Source organism: Oncorhynchus kisutch, linkage group LG22, assembly GCF_002021735.2.
Source record: "Oncorhynchus kisutch isolate 150728-3 linkage group LG22, Okis_V2, whole genome shotgun sequence".
Classification (NCBI taxonomy): Eukaryota; Metazoa; Chordata; class Actinopteri; order Salmoniformes; family Salmonidae; genus Oncorhynchus; species Oncorhynchus kisutch.
In genome coordinates, this window is record NC_034195.2 from 6392085 (window position 1) to 6414567 (window position 22483).

At 47.4% G+C, this 22483-nt stretch overlaps 1 protein-coding gene across 3 annotated transcripts in view; it reads right to left on the bottom strand.

Annotated features, from left to right (window-relative positions):
• Positions 1-8562: 8562 nt before the first annotated feature.
• Positions 8563-22483, bottom strand: part of znf609a (zinc finger protein 609a) — a 179390-nt gene continuing 165469 nt past the window's right edge. For all 3 annotated transcript variants that reach the window (XM_020470028.2, XM_020470030.2, XM_020470032.2), the window contains 6 exons: positions 20407-20494; positions 16157-18563; positions 15491-15959; positions 14972-15310; positions 14593-14671; positions 8563-14212 (listed from right to left, as the gene is read on the bottom strand). In XM_020470028.2, the coding sequence (XP_020325617.2) occupies positions 14598-14671; positions 14972-15310; positions 15491-15959; positions 16157-18563; positions 20407-20494 (3377 nt within the window). In that variant the 3' untranslated portion in view covers positions 8563-14212; positions 14593-14597. The remainder of the gene's footprint in view (positions 14213-14592; positions 14672-14971; positions 15311-15490; positions 15960-16156; positions 18564-20406; positions 20495-22483) is intronic.

The window sequence follows — 22483 nt, forward strand, 5'->3', positions numbered from 1 at the left end:
CACCCAGTGCCTGGGCTTACCTCCGCTGTACCCGCACCCCACCATACCCCTGTCTGCGCATTATGCCCTGAATATATTCTACCATGCCCAGAAACCTGCTCCTCTTATTCTCTGTCCCCAATGCTCTAGGCGACCAGTTTTGATAGCCTTTAGCCGCACCCTCATACTACTCCTTCTCTGTTCCGCGGGTGATGTGGAGGTAAACCCAGGCCCTGCATGTCCCCAGGCACCCTCATTTGTTCACTTCTGTGATCGAAAAAGCCTTGGTTTCATGCATGTCAACATCAGAAGCCTCCTCCCTAAGTTTGTCTTACTCACTGCTTTAGCACACTCTGCTAACCCTGATGTCCTTGCTGTGTCTGAATCCTGGCTCAGGAAGGCCACCAAAAATTCAGAGATTTCCATACCCAACTATAACATCTTCCGTCAAGATAGAACTGCCAAAGGTGGAGGGATTGCAGTTTACTGCAGAGATATCCTGCAAAGTAATGTCATACTTTCCAGGTCCATACCCAAACAGTTCGAACTACTAATTTTGAAAATTACTCTCTCCAGAAATAAGTCTCTCACGGTTGCCGCCTGCTACCGACCCCCCTCAGCTCCCAGCTGTGCCCTGGACACCATTTGTGAATTGATCGCCCCCCATCTAGCTTCAGAGTTTGTTCTGTTAGGTGACCTAAACTGGGATATGCTTAACACCCCGCCAGTCCTACAATCTAAGCTAGATGCCCTCAATCTCACACAAATCATCAAGGAACCCACCAGGTACAACCCTAACTCTGTAAACAAGGGCACCCTCATAGACGTCATCCTGACCAACTGGCCCTCCAACTACACCTCCGCTGTCTTCAACCAGGATCTCAGCGATCACTGCCTCATTGCCTGTATCCGCTACGGAGCCGCAGTCAAACGACCACCCCTCATCACTGTCAAACGCTCCCTAAAACACTTCTGTGAGCAGGCCTTTCTAATCGACCTGGCCCGGGTATCCTGGAAGGACATTGACCTCATCCCGTCAGTTGAGGATGCCTGGTCATTCTTTAAAAGTAACTTCCTCACCATTTTAGATAAGCATGCTCCGTTCAAAAAATTCAGAACTAAGAACAGATACAGCCCTTGGTTCACCCCAGACCTGACTGCCCTCGACCAGCACAAAAACATCCTGTGGCGGACTGCAATAGCATCGAATAGTCCCCGTGATATGCAACTGTTCAGGGAAGTCCGGAACCAATACACGCAGTCAGTCAGGAAAGCTAAGGCCAGCTTCTTCAGGCAGAAGTTTGCATCCTGTAGCTCCAACTCCAAAAAGTTCTGGGACACTGTGAAGTCCATGGAGAACAAGAGCACCTCCTCCCAGCTGCCCACTGCACTGAGGCTAGGTAACACGGTCACCACTGATAAATCCATGATTATCGAAAACTTCAATAAGCATTTCTCAACGGCTGGCCATGCCTTCCGCCTGGCTACTTAAACCTCGGCCAACAGCTCCGCCCCCCCCGCAGCTCCTCGCCCAAGCCTCTCCAGGTTCTCCTTTACCCAAATCCAGATAGCAGATGTTCTGAAAGAGCTGCAAAACCTGGACCCATACAAATCAGCTGGGCTTGACAATCTGGACCCTCTATTTCTGAAACTATCTGCCACCATTGTCGCAACCCCTATTACCAGCCTGTTCAACCTCTCTTTCATCTCGTCTGAGATCCCCAAGGATTGGAAAGCTGCCGCAGTCATCCCCCTCTTCAAAGGGGGAGACACCCTGGACCCAAACTGTTACAGACCTATATCCATCCTGCCCTGCCTATCTAAGGTCTTCGAAAGCCAAGTCAACAAACAGGTCACTGACCATCTCGAATCCCACCGTACCTTCTCCGCTGTGCAATCTGGTTTCCGAGCCGGTCATGGGTGCACCTCAGCCACACTCAAGGTACTAAACGATATCATAACCGCCATCGATAAAAGACAGTACTGTGCAGCCGTCTTCATCGACCTTCCCAAGGCTTTCGACTCTGTCAATCACCATATTCTTATCGGCAGACTCAGTAGCCTCGGTTTTTCGGATGACTGCCTTGCCTGGTTCACCAACTACTTTGCAGACAGAGTTCAGTGTGTCAAATCGGAGGGCATGCTGTCCGGTCCTCTGGCAGTCTCTATGGGGGTGCCACAGGGTTCAATTCTCGGGCCGACTCTTTTCTCTGTGTATATCAATGATGTTGCTCTTGCTGCGGGCGATTCCCTGATCCACCTCTACGCAGACGACACCATTCTATATACTTTCGGCCCGTCTTTGGACACTGTGCTATCTAACCTCCAAACAAGCTTCAATGCCATACAACACTCCTTCCGTGGCCTCCAACTGCTCTTAAACGCTAGTAAAACCAAATGCATGCTTTTCAACCGGTGCCTGCACCTGCATGCCCGACTAGCATCACCACCCTGGATGGTTCCGACCTAGAATATGTGGACGTCTATAAGTACCTAGGTGTCTGGCTAGACTGCAAACTCTCCTTCCAGACTCATATCAAACATCTCCAATCGAAAATCAAATCAAGAGTCGGCTTTCTATTCCGCAACAAAGCCTCCTTCACTCAAGCCGCCAAGCTTACCCTAGTAAAACTGACTATCCTACCGATCCTCGACTTCGGCGATGTCATCTACAAAATGGCTTTCAACACTCTACTCAGCAAACTGGATGCAGTCTATCACAGTGCCATCCGTTTTGTCACTAAAGCACCTTATACCACCCACCACTGCGACTTGTATGCTCTAGTCGGCTGGCCCTCGCTACATATTCGTCGCCAGACCCACTGGCTCCAGGTCATCTACAAGTCTATGCTAGGTAAAGCTTCGCCTTATCTCAGCTCACTGGTCACGATGGCAACACCCATCCGTAGCACGCGCTCCAGCAGGTGTATCTCACTGATCATCCCTAAAGCCAACACCTCATTTGGCCGCCTTTCGTTCCAGTACTCTGCTGCCTGTGACTGGAACGAATTGCAAAAATCGCTGAAGTTGGAGACTTTTATCTCCCTCACCAACTTCAAACATCAGCTATCTGAGCAGCTAACCGATCGCTGCAGCTGTACATAGTCTATTGGTAAATAGCCCACCCTTTTCACCTACCTCATCCCCATACTGTTTTTATTTATTTACTTTTCTGCTCTTCTGCACACCAATATCTCTACCTGTACATGACCATCTGATCATTTATCACTCCAGTGTTAATCTGCAAAATTGTAATTATTTGCCTACCTCCTCATGCCTTTTGCACACATTGTATATAGACCCCCCCTTTGTTTTCTACTGTGTTATTGACTTGTTAATTGTTTACTCCATGTGTAACTCTTTGTTGTATGCTCACACTGCTATGCTTTATCTTGGCCAGGTCGCAGTTGCAAATGAGAACTTGTTCTCAACTAGCCTACCTGGTTAAATAAAGGTGTTCTCAACTAGCCTACCTGGTTAAATAAAGGTGTTCTCAACTAGCCTACCTGGTTAAATAAAGGTGAAATAAAAAAATATAAAAAATTAAAAGATGTGTAGGGAGGGTGAAACCTGTGACTCTTAAAAATAGTAATTATACAGATGTTTAATAAAACAAGCTACGATAGATAGTATTCATACATTGTTTTTTTTGTGGTAAATGTGAATGAAAAAAAACTGTCATACACATACCTTGTCCATAATGTAGAGGCCTATGTGATTTTCATTGAAGAGGTAAGGGAGGAGGATGTCACACGTGATCTGCATAACATACCAATTGACATACCTTTGTATGCCTCCTCGTCTGTATACCTGCAGACAGACACAAAAGTGAGCAATTCAGTCATCTGCACCCAATTCAGCTAGCCTTCAACATCTTCTTCTAGCATATATACTCTTACCTCGTTGTAGATTGATATCCAGTCAATTGTGTCCATTTTCTGTTTTACAGAGATTTGAACCAATATGAAATGATAGATGGTATCATCATAAAACAATATCAATGTAGATCATATAAGGGACAAACCTTACCTTAAACTGAGGACATCTTTACATTTTTCAGTTAAGTGCCTGCGCCTGCTGTCCTTTAAATTAAAATCCAAATGTTTCAGTTGGGCAGTTAGGTTCCTGAAAAAACCCATCAATCAAGGAGGTTCCTCGATGAACCCCACCTCCTATGGGGTTCTTGGAAGAAACCTTTGGGGGCAATTTTCAGTGCCAAGAACCCTAAGGTTCTTCAACTTTGAGGATCTTAGAAGAACCCTTGTTGAACCCCTAATTTTTAGAGTGTATGATTTGGAGATGTTGGAACTGGGCCATGACAGTTTCTGAAAGAAAGCTCAATCACAAGTTGTATTACATTTCTGCAGAGGTGTGGGCAGAATGTTTGAATCTTTTGCAGTGACTTTTTTCAAACTAATGCATGCTGCTTAAAGCGAGTGCCAAACACTGGCCACACATTCTGAACGATTCATTGTTTATTGAACAATTTATAAGTAAATGCTGCCTTAAACCTTACACCACCTTGTGGAAAAATGGCTTAAGGACAACAAAGTCAAGGTATTGGAGTGGTTATCACAAAGCCCTGACCTCAATCCTATAGAACATTTGTGGGCAGAACTGAAAAAGCATAGGTGAGCAAGGAGGCCTATAGTGGGAACCTTGTGGAAGGATATCCGAAACGTTTGACCTTAGTTAAACAATTTAAAGGCAATGCTAACCAAATACTAATTGAGTGTATGTAAACTTCTGACCCACTGGGAATGTGATGAAAGAAATAAAGCTGGAATAAATCATTCTCAACTGTTATTCTGACATTTAACATTCTGAAAATAAAATGGTGATCCTGACTGACCTAAGACAGGTAATTTTTACTAGGATTAAATGTCAGAAATGGTGAAAAACTGAGTTCAAATGTAGTTGGCTAAGGTGTATGTAAACTTCCGACTTCAACTGTATGTAGCGTCCGAACGGTTTGACATACAAACTATTTTGACAACTATGGAAATGGGAGACTCATGAACATGATGGTGTTCTCTGTTTTGCTCTAAATATGTGTAAAAATTATATATACAGGACCAGTTAAAAGTTTGGACACATCTACGCATTCCATGGTTTTCCTTTTCTACATTGTAGAATAATAGTGAAGACATCCAAACTATGAATAACGCATATGGAATCATGTAGTAACCAAAAAAGTGTTAAACAAATCCAAATATATTTTAGATTTCAGATTCTTCAAAGTAGCCACCTTTTGCCTTGATGACAGCTGGAATGCTTTTCCAACAGTCTTGAAGGAGTTCCCACATATGATCCTTTCCTTCACTCTGCGGTCCAACTCATCCCAAACCATCTCAATTGCGCTCCACCACTCTCCTTCTTGGTCAAATAGCCCTTACACATCCTGTAGGTGTTTTGGGTCTTTGTCCTCCTCTGCTCTATGTTCACAACATACTTCAGTCTGAGACTGCCATCTTTGAAGTCGTTTGCAGTGAGGTCAAAATGAAGGGGTGTTGTACAAAACAGTCATCAGCGATTGGCTCATCTCTAACCAATCAGAGTAGACATTTGCATGCTGAGAATGTTGTGGTAACTTAAATATACCATTTTCCAATGTTCTGAACACCTCCAAGACAAGGTCAAATGTATATTGCATGATCAATGGAATATTATGTTAAACCTAAAAACATATTTATATTGCATGAACATCACTGGATATTATGTTAAACCTAAAAACAGATATATTTCAAAATTATGGAACACTGTTCAACATTGCTGGAATTTCTGTAACAACCTATGTGAATATCAAAATAATATTCTTGCAACATCACAGACAACTCCAATAACTTAATTAAATATTCTGGGAACCTTTAAAGAATGTAGACCAGCTGTTTTGTCAACATCCTTACAGGAATTTCCTCTGCAATCTAACGTCACAACTGAGCATATTTTGTGTTTTGGGAATCTCTCTCTTGTAATGTACCCACACCGGAACCTTTAAGAACTCATAAAGGCTATTCTGTTAACATTCTTGGAACATGAAAGGATTTTTTTGTGCACCTCGATACAAACAATACCCTGAATGTCAGCACTGGACAGTTTTAGTGTTTTGGAAACCTCGTCATATCCACACAATGTTCCTACAACCTAAAGATACATTCTGGGAACCTTTAAAGAACAGATGAAATGTGTTATGGGAACATTCTTGTAACATCAGGTGAATGTTTTTTGCACTCTAAAAGAAACATTGTAGAATCATCCCCACAACTGGACCGTTTTTTGTGTTTTGGGAAAACATATTTTGTGATGTTCCCACAACCTAATGAAACATTCTGGGAACCGTTCAAGAAAGTTCTAGAAACTTTCTTGCAACATGAGGAGAATGTTTTATACAAACATTATATAGTCATCAGCGAGAGACTGGACAGTTTTCGTGTTATGAGAACATTTTCCTTGACGTAACAAAACATAGCTAGTGATGCATCTATAGTATCAAATTGGCATGGTAAGCCAACTGTAGGGAGGTAACGTTCCACTCTCGTACAGAAAGGTATGGGCAGGCATAAGCTACGGACACAATTGCATTTTATCCATGGCAATTTGAATGCAGAGATACTGTGACGAGATCCTGAGGCCCATTGTCGTGCTATTCATCCATCGCCAACAGCTTATGTTTCAGCATGATAATGCACGGCCCATTTCGCATGGATCTGTACACAATTCCTGGAAGCTGAAAATGTCCCAGTTCTTTCATGGCCTAAAATACTCACCAGACATGTCACCCATTGAGCATGTTTGGGATGCTCTGGATTGAGGTGTACAAAAGCGTGTTCCAGTTCCCGCCAATATCCAGCAACTTCACACAGCCATTGAAGAGTGGGACAACATCCCACAGGCCATAATCAACAGCCTGATCAACTCTATGGGAAGGAGATGTCGCGCTGCATGAGGCAAATGGTGGTCACACCAAATACTGACTGGTTTTCTGATCTACACCCCTACCTTTCTTTTATGCATCTGAACAACAGATGCATATCTGTATTCCCAGTCATGTGAAATGTATAGATTAGGGCCCAATTCAATTATTTCAATTGGCTGATATTGACTGTAACTCAGCAGAATCATTGAAATTGTTACATGTTCAGCATTTTTCACTCCCTCAGCTTTGGGACACTTGCGCAAATGGAGAGTCGAGTGTGTGATTTTGGAATTAGCTTAGTACTCTTTGCGAGGAAGAGGTAAGAATGACCAGAGGGCGGGCGAGTGGCTCCTTATGAGGGGTGGGGCTCACCTCATTCGCCACTCGGCCCGTCTGTCTCCAACAGACCTGTGTGATTGGTTCTTCGAGCTTATGAGATTCTGCTGAATCAAAACAAATCCTTTTAAGAACCATGCCTACATTAGTGATGCATCTGTGGAAATGCATCTATATACTATAAATATACAAACCAGTAATTCTTATTTTGTTTAAATCACACATTTCCTTCTCAGTTACGCATGAGGGAAAAAAAACGCTAAATATTTATTGGCAAGTAAAACACCACAGCCGGAGGCAAAGACTCCAGTAGCCTACAGTAGGGGTATTCTCTTGAGACTGCGCTCAGGGTAGGTCATTCATTCAGGTACAGGGCTTCCTTCATCCCATCAACTTTCAACAGTGTCTCCATAGCAACCGCTGCGCACCAGGCTGGAGTGTTTGTAAGGCGCTTTTATCTCGAGCCAGTCACCTGATTTCTCAAAAAGCTGAGAAGAAGCCTGGTATTGAGCTGACAAATCCCCAACTAGACTAAGAAAACAGTGTGGCCCATATCCTTCAAACTCACTTTTATAGTGTGTGGATAGCGTTCCTTTCAAAGCAAACCACTAGCGTGCAGTTCGTCGAATGCCCGAGAAACAGCTCTTACAACTTGGATGGAAAGGAGAATACTGTCGGTAAGCCAGAGCCCCTCTGTGGTCAATGTGCCCTACTGCATCACAAAATGTAAATCACCAGTGCCCAATTGAATAACAATGAAGTTAAAAATGGATAAACGTAGTGGAATTCCGGGTAACGCTTTCGATGATGCACACACGCCTTGAAAGCGCATTTACAATGCCTTGTAGTGCATGATAAAAACCTGCTTCATAACAACTCAGAATTAGTAACATCATCCCTATGGTGCATCATAGCCCTACCGGATACATGTATAGGGTAACCAACCCACTGAGTTGGGTAATACAACATTGCAATTGTATGCGTTCACCTATAACAGTATTTTTAAGTTGGATCTATGATGCATTATGCACTTTGGTCTTATAATGCATCATAGTGATGTATTGCAAGGAAGTCAGAACTATTTATGAATTATGACAACTTATAAAAAGCTTTAAAATGCACTATAAGTGTGCCTGTAGTTAGTAAGTGTCAGCGAAATGTTTTGGCATGGTGAACCATTTTTTAACACAAGCAAGTACCAGAATGTTGAAAAATAACCTTATAATCTGATAGGTTGGTGCACCTGTGTTTCCCAATAGCAATACCTATGGTGATCCATGCCCTTTACTTTCCTGTGGGGGGGGGGGGAGACAAGACAGACGGGACAGGAGTGATTGTCTCATAGAAAGGTTTATTTTTTGCCTAAATGTACAAAGGCAAGTTACAGTATTGTATATAAAAAAAAGAAGAAATGTGGCAATGTACACTTTACATAAGAGAGAAACCCTTGGGGAAAGGACAGCGGGGGAGGAGAAGAGGTGGGGGGATGAACCAAAACAATGTACACTTTACATAAGAGAGAAACCCTTGGGGAAAGGACAGCGGGGGAGGAGAAGAGGTGGGGGGATGAACCAAAACAATGTACACTTTACATAAGAGAGAAACCCTTGGGGAAAGGACAGCGGGGGAGGAGCAGAGGTGGGGGGATGAACCAAAACAATGTACACTTTACATAAGAGAGAAACCCTTGGGGAAAGGACAGCGGGGGAGGAGAAGAGGTGGGGGGATGAACCAAAACAAAACATAAAAAAAAGAAGAAGCTGTAAACATCTTTCTTTCAAGTACCGATGACTGATACCGAGCCACTGCTCTGGGGGCGGGGCTGAGTGTGATAGAGCAGGGGAGGTTTAGGGGGCAGGGTTATGAATAGAGAACAAGTACCGATGACTGATACCGAGCCACTGCTCTGGGGGCGGGACTGAGTGTGATAGAGCAGGGGAGGTTTAGGGGGCAGGGTTATGAATAGAGAACAAGTACCGATGACTGATACCGAGCCACTGCTCTGGGGGCGGGGCTGAGTGTGATAGAGCAGGGGAGGTTTAGGGGGCAGGGTTATGAATAGAGAACAGGAAGAGGACATCCCACACAAGAACATTCCCTCCTCCCCCTGGCGGGAGGAACACAAGGATCGACTACCCAAGCACCATTTGAGACAACGCCTCAACCGTGGCTGCCCGTGGGAGTATGATCAACAAGTCATTTCTCTGGCTGGCGGGTGGCAACGTACAAAAAAAAAAAGATCTGCAAAACTAGATTCTCGAAAAATAAAATAAAGTGCTTTTTCCCCCTTCCCCTCATCATTTTTAACAGCCTGCCACCAGCACAGGGGATCTGGTTTAACAATGAGACGTAGAACAGCAGAAAATGACATTATTACTATATGACCTCACCCACCTTCCGTCTCACTCTGTACAGACGGATTAAAACCAAAACACTAACTCCTCCCCCATTGTATTATGGACACATGTCAACAACAGAAAAATCTGTGCCAGTATTAATCTGTGCCAGTATCCAATCATGGCTGAGCATTAACAGTCATGTGGTAAGAGAAAAATGCACCCCCCCCCCCCCCACGTAAAAAAAAACCCAACTCTTCACGACACTCACCTTGTACTTTAGAAAAAAATGTGCACACCCTTGAAATAACACCCCCATTAAAAGATTACAACCTCAAATAATAATAACTGTAGAGACCTGTAGAGTCTTTAGAAACGGGGATATCGACTTCACCACGTTTGCGTCACAGTCGATGTCACGCAGGGCTACGGGCCAGAAGGTTCAGGGTTTTTCCGACCACCACGGACGAGATTCTCCCTGCCGGTCTCATTACACTACAATCAGAGTCTGATCAGCCAGGGGAGAAATCAGATTTTCAACATTTTGATGCTATATTTCTAGAAAATATATGCAACTAATTTTCCAACAACAGGTTTCTGTGCCACACAACCAATAAGCAAAGCATAACTGCACACGGATGACAGATGGCTCTTTCTAGAGGCGTCACTACAGACCCTGGTTCGATTCCAGGGTGTATCACAACCGGCCGTGATTGAGAGTCCAATGGGGCGGCGCACAATTGGCCATGCATCGTCCGGTTCGGGGGTAGGCCGTCATTGTAAATAAGAATTTGTTCTTAATAACTGACTTGCCTAGTTAAAGAAAAGGTTAAATGAAATAAAAAATTGCCAGTGCACAGTTCGGATGCCGGATTATATCAGAGTGGACCGACGTGCAAAGGCAGCCTACGGGAGACCTTTGATGTAGCCTCATCAGATTTAAACATTGTGGCTGGTTGTGTTCATGCCATACATAAAAATGAAATGACAAATATTTAGGCTATATTGAAGCGCTATGGTTCTAGTTGCACGAGGAATAGCCGTTCGGATCAGAGAGGAGGCAGAACGCAGGTTAATCTTTCCGGAATCACTGGGCCTGCTGGGAGCATAGGCCTTATGTGGCTACATTATTATAGGACCACTTGGGAGAATGATGATCCGCAACAGACAGCCCATTCGGTATCAGAAGGAAAAAATATAGCTAGACTGGCCTGCTACTGTGCTTTTCTAGATCCACAACTGATCCAAATGGAATGAAAACATTCATATAAACAGGGATGTTGCGCTGTTATTGAAATTACATTTCCACTACAGTTTACAGCCTAGAGTAGAATGTTGTAGTCACTTGAAAACATTAATGCAATTATTCAATGCATTGTGGCGTTGTAGGCTCGTCTAGGGTAGAATCATTGTATTGTTCCTAAAACAAGATCTATAGGGGAGCTTCATGTGCTCACTGTTATTTCATGTGCAATGAGATACCTGGCCTCTCCGCTGCCTATCAGCCATTCCTTTATGTTCTTGTGGATTTATATAGAAAATTGGTGCAGATTTGAATAATTTTACATGTGGTATGATTGCTAGTTAACCTATTGCAGATCTGGACAAACGATCCACCTACCACTACTGTCACTATGAATGGTGAATAGAGGGAAGGATCTACTATTAGACTATACCGACCTGTGGTACAGTAGGAAGTTAGCACATGGGAAACCAGTGTATAAGGGAAGTACCAAAACACCTTGATATAGGGGAGGAGCATGCAAGCAGATGAGGACAATTGGCTAGGATGGAAGAAATGATATAGTAAAACCTGCTAAATGGTGAATGTAAAATACCCTCCCCTGTGCCCAGTAAAAAAAAAAACTATATACAAAAACGACTAATCAAATTGATTATTTCAGACTTTCCGTGCTGCGCTCCCGAGCAAGCCAGATCCATGAAGGGTAATAAAAGCACCAGAGCGAATCAGATTGACTGTTTTTAGCGGGCGGGGGCGAGCTCTGTGCGGCGGTGTTGGGATCGATGGGCACCATTAAACGGGAGAGGGGTGGACCGGGTGGGAGAATCTGCTGTGTTTTACCCCTCTATCAAACCTTCTGGACAGCAGCTCTGCTCTCAGCCTGTCTCGCTTCCGTCCTACTTTGTCTTTCGCGGCAGAAAGTAATCATGTGCCAACTTCCCCAGCCAACAAACTGCATTCACGATCGGCATCTCGTGGAACCCGAAAAAACAACGACAACAAAGGAGTGAAGGTTACAATGACATGTTGACATGTGACATTGTTTTCCTTGAGGCGGCTTGGGAACGTGCGCGGAGGAGGGACTAAAATGGCGTCGTGGGCTTCGAGGGGGGACAACAAGCTTCCGAAGGGGTGAGGTCCAGGGAGGGAGGGAAAAAAATGATCACAACACTTCATTTCTAAAGCTGTTACGTCAGCTACAGTTTGTCATATTATATCAAGACTGGGAAAAAAAGAGAAGGCTAACAGACCAAAAAAGAAAAGAAAAAAGCAAGTAGGACATTTTTTCATCGAACAAACCTTTTTAAAATAATTCCTCTGTACACTATATACAGAAAACCACAATAGTGAGTGCGTGTGGGGAAAAAGAGAGAGAGAGAGAAGGGCGGGAGGGAGCTGATAGGAAGTGTCCCAAAGCAAACGTGCACACGGCTCGCTCCGCTGGGAAGGACTATGTGTTGGGCTAACGCGTTACAGTGCCGTCTTACACCATGCAGGCACACACACACACGACAGAGATAGTTGGAAAGGAGAGAGAGATATGATGGGAGGGGATGTGTGGGCCCGCAGGAGAGATTCCATTTTGCATGTGCCAACTCCCAGTAACACAGCACTCCGTGACTATGAGTACTCTAATAAATATACAGGAGTGAGCTGCCCGTCTCTCCAGCACTACACACTAGATCAGAGGGAGAGCGAGTGCAGCAGCTGCCATATCCACTGAGCATCCATTGACAGCTCTGGAGAGAGCCTCCCTCTGTGTTCTTCCATGTCCACTGATGAGGGAGGACTGCAGCCATCCCATGATGCAGTTTGGTGAGAGACTAGCAGCAGTAGCCAGATTGTGGTTTGCAGACAGTTGCCAACTGTTCACATACAAAGTCCTGTGGGTCCCAGACAGCTTCCATGTCCACAAACTGACACTTGGAGCCCACAACAGCCAAAACAAATGCCATATGTACTGTAAGAGCTGGATGGATGGCTCTATGGACCCTCTCTCCTCTTCCAGCCTCAGCAGTGTCCAGTGAGGATGGATGGCTTGGATAGATGGTTCTATAGAACCAGAGGCCGCATCTGAAGAATCCAGACGGCCTTTCCGATCAGTGCATCTTTCTCCTTCCCTTTCCGGGTCACAGAGCTTGGAGAGCCCCTGAATGGTGCATCTGTACTCCTCTCCTCCCCCTCCGTTCCTCTTCTCTCTCGGAGCCAAAATACCTTCTGGCACAGATATGTCCTCTCCCTCTAAGGCGGGGCCCTCGCTGAGCAGCTGGGAGCTGTAGCCGTAGCGGATGCATTGGTGCTGCTTTGTAAACTGGATGACCCTTTGGAAAAGGAAAACCGCGACACAGCTGCCGCCTCCGACGCCACTGAGAGAGGCCAGTAGTGTTCGAAGCAGCGGCAAACAGCCAAGGGAGTTTCCTTACTGGGTCAGAGTGAGATGGAAACAAGGTAGTCAAGCCAAGACGTGGAACGAACGCCACACAAAAGCCTCATACAACAACAAAAAGCACCAAAAAAAACTAAAACGGATATTGTGTACGCTCTGAACAAACTCAAGTAGGCGGATGATGACTTTTCACAAAACAACAAAAACATTGTGAACTTAAAGTTCCTTCCCCTGAAACTGAACAGACAGAGAGGAGGACTGTTTCTGTCAGTGTAGGGAGATGAGCAGCTTCGGCTTGCATAGAAAGCCCAGAGTGGTGGAGAGGGATGGGGACACCAGTAGGTCCCTCCTCTGGCCCAAACAACAACCCCCCCCCACCCCAATAAAAGACATAACCGAAAAAGAAATGGGTCCATTGCAATGAAGGTCTCAAGATGTCCTCAGGGTCAGTGGGTAGGTTGGTGGATGGACGAAACAACCCACTTCCTCAAGTTAAGCTGCAACTCTACTACGCTAAGGCCCAGGATCCGTGAACAATCCATTAAGTCCATATTTCCATGTAGTGATTTCAAACTTAATCCAGTTTGTTTCTGATCAACCTCCTCTCCCTTTTGCACTCTCTAGTTCCAAAATGGCCGTCGATGGGCCTCACCCCATCAGAACGTGCCAGTCTCATCAGGCCTTATTCCTGGCCTTTTAGTCCTTCCTGTGAATGTCTCAGCAGTGCAAAGGAGTCAATGGACTAGCTGGCTGGTTGGTTGGTTGGCCGTGCGGTACCAGAGGAGGTGGGCTCGGTGAGCCCTCAACCAAGCCATAGGAAGCCTTGCTGTGGGGGTGGCCATCAATGAAGCTGAGGGAGGAGGAACCAGATCAGCCGGAACAACCAGGCAAAATCAACTAAAAGTACAACAAACACCATTGAACTGATGTTTAAAAAACGAGCGCCGCAGCACGCTTCCTTATGTGATCCAGTCACATGGCTCCAGGCAAGGTTGAGGTCAGCCAATCAGGTCTCCCTGTGTGGGGAAAAAAAGACACAGGGAGAGTTATACAAACAGCAACGGCAAGGATTTTAAAATCCACATCCACGGTGCTCCACAGCCTATATTGTAGTGTAACGCCCTACGGAGAATCACACATTCTGTTTTCTTGAATGACGCTTGGAATAAAATGTAGTTGATGTTCGTTCATATTGTGTCCAGCAGAGGGCAGCATAGAATGCAATGTATGTTTGTCATCAAACAACTGGAAATCCTTCTAGTAGTCAGTAGCAGCTTTGACTAAGGTACTAGCTTCAGAAAAATGACCATGTTTAAACACCAGGAAGAAGTGTGTGTGTGTGTATGCATTATTTTTTGTCCTCAGGAGCTGTGAAGGGGAACTGGTTCTTGCTTACCATTCTCACCTCCGTGCAGGGGGGTACATGGAGGGGGCGGAGGCTTGCTGACTGGCAACAATGGCTGATGAGGAGAGACCTGTGAAGGAAGAGCTCAACGTTAGATACGCCTCCATATACTAATAATGACTCAAACTTTTGTCAATACACTCCTACATCAAGTTTGGCTACTCATGGATTGCATGTTATTACTGTACCTATTCTATAGTACCTTAGGTGGGAGAAAAGGGCCTTGCAAAGTTATATAATTTGACAGTGATGTAATTACCATAGAAAAGCGCTCCATTTGAGCAGTTAGCTAATTGAACACCAAAGTCAGAGAGAGAGAGATGTGTTCCATGTGCTTGAGCTCGTTTGTGGGCGTCCATCCGTCACTCACCTGTGGCATAGGACAGGTCGTACTGCCCCGAGAGAAGCGGGTAGCCCAGGTGGTGATGGGAAGGCAGGATGCGCTGCGAGGGCGAGGAGCGCGGCCGGTCTATGTCTCGGTCTCGTTCGGAAGCGGCGCGCTCCCGTTCCCGTTCGTGCAAGGGGGTCTTGTCGCTGACTGTCGGCGACTTGCTCTTGTACTGGCTGGCATGCTGGTGAAGGATGTCCAGGGCCTTGGCCTCTGAGGCGGACTTGCCGCTGACCGTGGGGCTGGCGCGCGACGCCTTCTCACCGCCCTCTTCGCCTGGCCCCATTTTACTGCCGTAGGGAGAGAAGGAGAAGTAGGAACCTGGGGGTGACAAAGGTGGTTAGACACCATGACATGAATCGATTCCGCGTTTCCATTTACAATCAAAGCAGGAAATATCAGGAATTAATACACCAAGTCATTTTTGTACATATCATAGTACAGACTGAAAATACTATTCCATTGGAAGAGGTGTATGTATCCCAAGGCATTAACTCTTACCAGGGTAGTTCTGCATCATGACCGAGGGCATCCCGCGGTAGCCCGGGTGGCTGGGGTCATAGCCCTGGCTGTAGCCATAGGCTCCGTGCATGTAGGGAATGTAGCCCTGGTGCTGGGCCAGGGGAGAGGAGAACTGCATGTGGGCAGCAGTGGCCCTCGGGTCCTTCACCATCCCCCGGTGCTCCTCAGAGGCCGCCAACGACGACCGGGGCTCAGCCCCCTCTTTGCTCTCCTCCTTGGGGGTGGCGTCTTTGGACCGAGCCCTCTCATCCCTGCCCTCCTTGCCCTTTCGGTCTCTGTCTCGGTCCCGTTCCCTGTCTCGGTCCCTGTCCCTCTCTCGGTCTGCTCGATCTCGGTCTCTTTCCCGTTCCCTGTCGCGTTCCTCTTTCCACCGCTCCTCGTCCTGTGGTTTCTGGGCCTCAGGGTACTTGCTGGGGTAAACGTAAGGCCACAGCCTCGAGTCAGGCTCCTGAAAACACCACAACATCTATCTCATTACAGACAATATCTCAACAGTTGTCTTACACATTTAAAAAAAATCCACTTTAACATTTCCCAAAATACACAACAACAACAAAATGTATACTGCTAATTTTGAATGGGTGGCTCATTATGTTAAACATCCAATCAAAATCAACAGATTCAAACACAGCTGGGTCATGTTACCTGTCTGTACCACATGCCCTGCTCCATAGCCGAGGGCCTGCCCGACTCCATGCCCGCCTTGAGCTCCTCCCTCTTCCCATGGTGCCCTCCCTCGCTCAGCTTCATCTTCAGCCCCTCGGCCTGCTGGGCCGGCGCCTTGGCATCCTCACCCTTGGGCATGATGACCGATGACTTGGCCTGCTCCAAAGAAGACGAGGGATCTTTGGACAGCTTGCCCTGGGGTGGCCCTCCTTTGCCCAAATCTGTGAGACTGGGGGCCTTGGAGAGGGTGGGGGGCACCGAAGCCTTCTGCTTCCATTCCTCACTCTGCTCCTTCCCCGAGGAGCCCTCTCGATCCCTGTCCTTTCCAGCAGCGTCCGATTTCTTCTCGGCGGCGCGGTGCTGCTCGGCTGCTGCCTGCCGCTGCCTCTCGTCGTACTGCTGCCGGTAGGCTGGGTTGGTGTTCATCAGGTGGTTGTGGTAGGCCTGGTCCGGGTGGTAGGCGTACGGGGGAACGTAGGCATACTGGTTGTAGTAGAGAGGCTGCATGTACATGTTGGAGCGCTGCTGGATGACTGAGGCCTGCTGCTGTTGCCCCGGTCCAGAGGCACCCATCTCGGGCTTACGGTCCTCCTGCAGCTCCTGCTTGACCTTACGGTCCTCATCGCCTGGCTCCTCCTGCTCCTCTTTCTTTACCTTGACCTGGGCCCCCTCCTGCAGTGTAGCCCCCGTGACAGACACCCCCGGGCTAGGGTTGGGATTGGCGTAGTTCGGGGAGTAGTAGGTCTCGTAGCCGGGGTAGTAGGGGGACTCCTTGCTGGGCGTTTGGGCGGGGAACAGGGCCTTCTTGGCACTCTCTCGGATAGCCTGCTCCTCGGACTTGATGCCTTTGGCGCCCTCCACCCGACCTTCGCCGTCCTCGCCCGCATCTGAGATGTCCGAGTAGGCCGGGCTATTGGTCTTCACTGAGGAATTGTCGGCTCCGTTCTGCGTGACCACGTGGAGCGGGGTGAGGGGTTGGGCCATGCCTCCAGCCTCTATCCTGCTGGCCACACCGATGGATGGACTGGGGGCGTTGTCAGTGAAGCTGTAGATCTTGTCCGCCTCTGCCTTGATGCTGGCCAGCCGGCTCTGGTGGGGGTCCGATGAGCCATTCAGGAGTCCATCACCTTTGCTCCCCGGGTCCGAGGATTCAGAGTATGGGCTCTTGCCTTCTTCCGGCTTCCCCCCTTTCCCTAGCCCTTTGGGGCTGTCTCCCTCCTTTCCAGCCTCTTTCTTCTTCTTGTCTTTCTTCTTCTTGTCCTTCGAGCCGCTCAGAGCTGGGTTCATAGACGAGGGGTCTCCCGGGGCCGAGGGCTTGGGCTGGATGGCTTTCAGCTGCGGGCTCTTGGGAATGGACTGAACCACTGAGCCCAAGGCAGGGGTGGAGCCGGGGCTGGCTGCAGGGAAGCCACCGGCCGTCTGTAGGGAGTACAGCTGCTGAGGCGGTATGGCAGTGGCGATGGGCCGCGCTGACTTCATGCCCTTCTGGGCCAGCTTGTCCACCTTGGAGCCGTTACCCGTCTTCTTGGCCCTGTCTTTCTTGTCGTCCATGCCGTCATTGCTGGCCTCATCTGTTAGGCAGGGCCCGTCTTCGCAGCCGTCTATGGCCATACCAACTGCCTCCGGGTCGGCCTCGCAGGGCTTCTTTTTGCTCTGCTTGGAGCCAAATTTCCCAGAGGAGGGCGATGGAGTCTGGGCCTCGAAGCCCCTGCCCTTGGGTGTGACTGAGCGGGCCGGGGACAAGCAGCCCTTCTGAGAGATGGAGGCACCGTTGCAGCTGCCCGGATCGGGGTGGAGAGTGGAGTCCTCTCCGTACTCACTGTCCCCATCCATGTCCAACTTCATGTCATCGTCGTTGTGGGCACGGGCCTGGTGGTACTTGAGGCCGTTAATGTGCTTGTATTTCTTGTTGCAGTTGGGGTGCGGGCAGTCGATGAGCACTGGCGAAGGGCAGTTGCGGTCGAGTTGTGGCGGGGGAAGGGGCTCTGCCTTAATGGTGGGAATGCTGGGGAGGACGGTGTGGGCCACTCCTCTGGGGCCGCTGTTGGAGTTGGTGCGCATGCGCTTGCTGCCCTTGGTGTCCTCAGAGCTGGAGTTTGGCTCCATGTCCGAGGCGGGCTTGTTCTTGCGCTTGTTGGCCGACGACGAGCTGGCCTTGACATCCTCCGTGTTGCTGTTGGGCGGTGTGCGGCGCTCCGACGATGTCTGGCTGCCCCGCCGGCTCTTGCTGCTGTTATTGGCGGCGCGTGTCTTGCTGGTGCCGCTGCCCTTATTGTCTGAGGAGTTGCTGTTCTCGTTGACAGGCGTGTTGCCGTTAGGCCTCATCCTCTTCCCCCGGCCCCGGCCGTTCCTCATCTCCAAGTCGCTGGTTGGGGACTCACAGAACCTAAGAGAACCGAAACCAGAGAATTAAACCTATTGGCCATTAGCCAAACCCCCCCCCTCCTCCAACAAGAGAACTCACTGCCATCCTGAAATCCCCACCAACAGCCATAAGGAACTGTCACAGTGGATAGTGGATATGAAACAATACAAGCCAAAGGTGTTGAACCACTCAATTGAGCGCTCTCAATCCCGTTGCATCTCTCTCTCTAATATCACCGATTCCAGAGGGCTCTTTTTTTTTATTTGTATTTTTTTTAACAGGCCCCGGATGTGTGCCGGATTCTGATCCTCTCGTTATCCCCCCCAATCTCGACAGCCCAATGTGTTCTGACAGATGGCCAAGCGCCACGGGGGCACGGACAGATTAGGCCAGGGTGACGTGGCAGCTGATCAGATAGGAAGATATAACATCCCCCCCTTTACACACCAGCCAACAGGGAACAGAGCGGCAGAGACGGAGAGAGGGAAGAGTCACAGAGTTCTATCAAAAAGACGCGTTGCACGGCAGGAAAGGTGGCTGCAGTGTAGATCTGATCTGGAACGATGGCACCTGAGGCAGTTTTTTTCCCTACATGAACCACTGACAAATCGCAACTTGGATTATGGATGAATACAGAGTTAAATGGCACGAGAAGATTACTGCGTGGCACACAAAGCTATGGAGATGAAGGACGATTGCTTACAGCACTATAGCAATTGTTAATCTTACTTAGCAACACATGGTGAAACAATTACCTATCGACTCTTTATATTCCCATATTCACTGTAGGGTTGGGGAATATTATGATAGCATCGTCTATTGACGATGACTGACGACATCGTGATGCGACAGATGTTGGTTCAGCATTTTGCCCATTCGCTATAACCTATTTCTTTAAATATGGTATATACAGAACTCAAGAGAGGATTGTAGGCCAGACAGAGTGGAGAATTCCACCAAAGCAGCACAAAATGTCCATAAAATATTGTTTCGCTCTCTCTCTCTGCCGGATGCATGGGCCTTAAGGAAGGCAAAGAGTGTGCAATTTTAGCAGTCTTCTGCCACGATTTTGCCGTCCCAGACAACATTTCTGCATCTTGGGCAAATCCTTAGGTCGTAAACGATTGTCGGACGTCTTGGCTCGTTCATTGTGACAGGGTCTAAGGTCTGACGCTTAAGTTCTGGCAGTGTCAGAAATGCTTTGCAAGAAGAACGATTTCCCTAATAACCTTGTTTACATGACACGTCTGAAATCAGGCGGGATGAACGCACAAAAATTGTCAATCAAAATAAACAATCACCGTGTTATTTTTGGGAAGCTTATTTGATTCGGAGAGATAAAAAGTTGCGCATGGGAAAACTATTTATGAGATGCACATTTTCCTCGAACTCGTGCATAAGCATAGAAGGAGACTTGCTGCTGCTGCTGCTGCTGCTGCTGCTGCTGCTGCTGCTGCTGCTGCTGCTGCTGCTGCTGCTGGCACACAGTCATTGTACGTGTTTAGTCGAAGTCTATGAAAGGCTCAGCCAGCAGTATGGTGCCTCTTGACAGGATCGATGGCAGAGGAGAAAACTCCTGTGTCAGCGGGGGGGGGGGGGGGGGGGTTCTGATACCCTATGATTTTTCATTCATAACGGCTGACACCCGAGGACAAGAAAAGCTATGGGGGAAAATCTGCATACCAATATCTGTCTATTTTCAAGTGTCTGCCAGACTGCATGTTCTGTTTGAACTTGTGTGTGTGCATGCGTGGGTTTGTACGTTTTGAGTGAGTGTGTGTGTGTGTGTGTATATGTGTGTGTGTATGCGTGGGTTTGTATGTTTTGAGTGAGTGTGTGTGTATTTGAGTTACTGTATGCTTACCTTGGCGGGGCCCAGTCGTGCCTTGTGCAGTCAAGGAGGGTTCCCACATATGTCTTGTTTCTCCAGGTCACGTTTACCACCAGCATACCTGGGAGGAGGAGGAGAGAGGGGGTCACGATGAGTAATGACGATTACAGAAGAATTGCCATCTCATGTCCTCCTCCATCAGCCAAGAGTCTAAACCACCACGCAACAAACACACAATAAAACAGGTCATATATTATTTGCAAAAATGCGTATATATCGTACACAGTATAGACTGGTAAACATACAACACCGTGCTAAAAATCATTGGTTTCATATCAATTTCTAAAGCGAAAAAGATGGCACTAAGCAACATTCAGGTCAATCTGAAATGAATGGCATCTCAGAGTATTGAATAAAATAGTGGGGACTGTTTAGCATTCAGCATGCTGCAAGCTGGTTTCCCTGTCGGAACTGCTGACAAACACACCTCCCCCCTCCATTAGAACAGAGCAGTTCCTGATTACAACCTAAGAGCAGCACAGTACACTGACAGACGGCCATCCATTTGTATGCAGCTGAGCGAGGGACGAATGAGGAGGGGAAAAAAACAGGGGCATGGTGTCCTCCATCTGACATTACTGCCTGCAGACTGCAGAGGCTCCACAGGAGAAAAACAACAACATATTTTCGTGCCGGGGAAGGAAAGAGCCGAGGCTGTTATAAAAGACTTCCCTGGTCGTGAGAGCCCAGGTCTGTCGCCTTCAATTTGTCTCTCGAATGGTTTGCGCATTGGATGGCAGACACTTTGATACTAGAAGAGTGGAGGGTTGAAGCTCAGCTCATCCGTGCGCTTGGCTGCTGAGAGAAACTGCCATGCGCTCTTGGACCACTAGGGGGCAGTTGGTATCACAGGATGAGCTTCCATTGAATCACTACCACACACACACACACACACACTCCATTTCATTGAGACATTCCCCCGGGGGCTTGTCTTTCATAATTGACCTGAACTCTGTCAGCCGACCGTTTTGCCTTTGCAGTGTCTCTCATAAATCTCAGTCACAATGATTGTGTTTACACAGGACATTCAAGATAATGTTGCCTAACTCAAGTGTACAATATTGTTTTGGTTTCAAGAAAGGGAATATGCACAATTAACTTGAATGACTAAACGTTTTACAACAAGATTTTCACTATTATACGCCGTGCATGTTTTTGTCAGAGCAGCAAAACGCCAATAGAACAAAAGTTCACTACATTACAATGAGGAAAAACAAGCCGTTCAAACAAACAATGATAAATGTGCGTGAGTTTATGTCCAGGCAGACGTTACGCAGAACCGCCTTAGTAGCAATTATCCCATCTGCGATCAGTTAGCATGACATCAGCGCGTTGCTGGAAAGGTAACCATGCAAGACAAACAAAGGCCTCTGTCAATTCCATGTCATTTACTCTGGCGCGCAAATGTTATTTCAAATGGCCTGCAACGCTGATGTGCAACACCGGAGCCTTGTAAAGAAAGTCTGAGCCAAGGCATACAAAAAATAGAAAATCTGATTCGGTCCATTTCTGAGCTTATTACACACACCATTCATGTAGTCCCTGAAATCACATAAGTGCTTTAAGCAGGTGAGGGAAGTCCCTAAATTCACATACAGAATTGTAAAAACACAGGTGTGGGTTGAAGTGTGTGAGCTGCGTGTGTGTGTAATATGAATAAGTAGAACCTAGCCTATGTTCTCGTAGCCACAGCGTGAGGGAGAGACAAGTGGTAAAAAAGCCCAGACAGTGCTGCTTTTCAGGCCTGAAAGCCTGCAGCTCACGTCGATCCTCTCCCCTGATAGTGACCTCTGTGTGTGCCAGATTAATCGTTGGCGGTAACCCGAGTCTGCCAGCATTAAAGCTACATGTCTGACAGCGTCTTGAAGACTAATTCCGTTTTTTAAGAAGCTCAGAGAGCTCTCGGCCCCTGCCTCCGTCTCCTTTTTTAAAATGTTTAGCTTGGAATGCAGTAGTTGTTGCTGGAAATACTGCCGGTTTCTCGACCTGCAAAGCCATTGTTCTTACCCTGGTCTTTCACTTTAGTAAAGATAGAAACTCATTAGTGTGA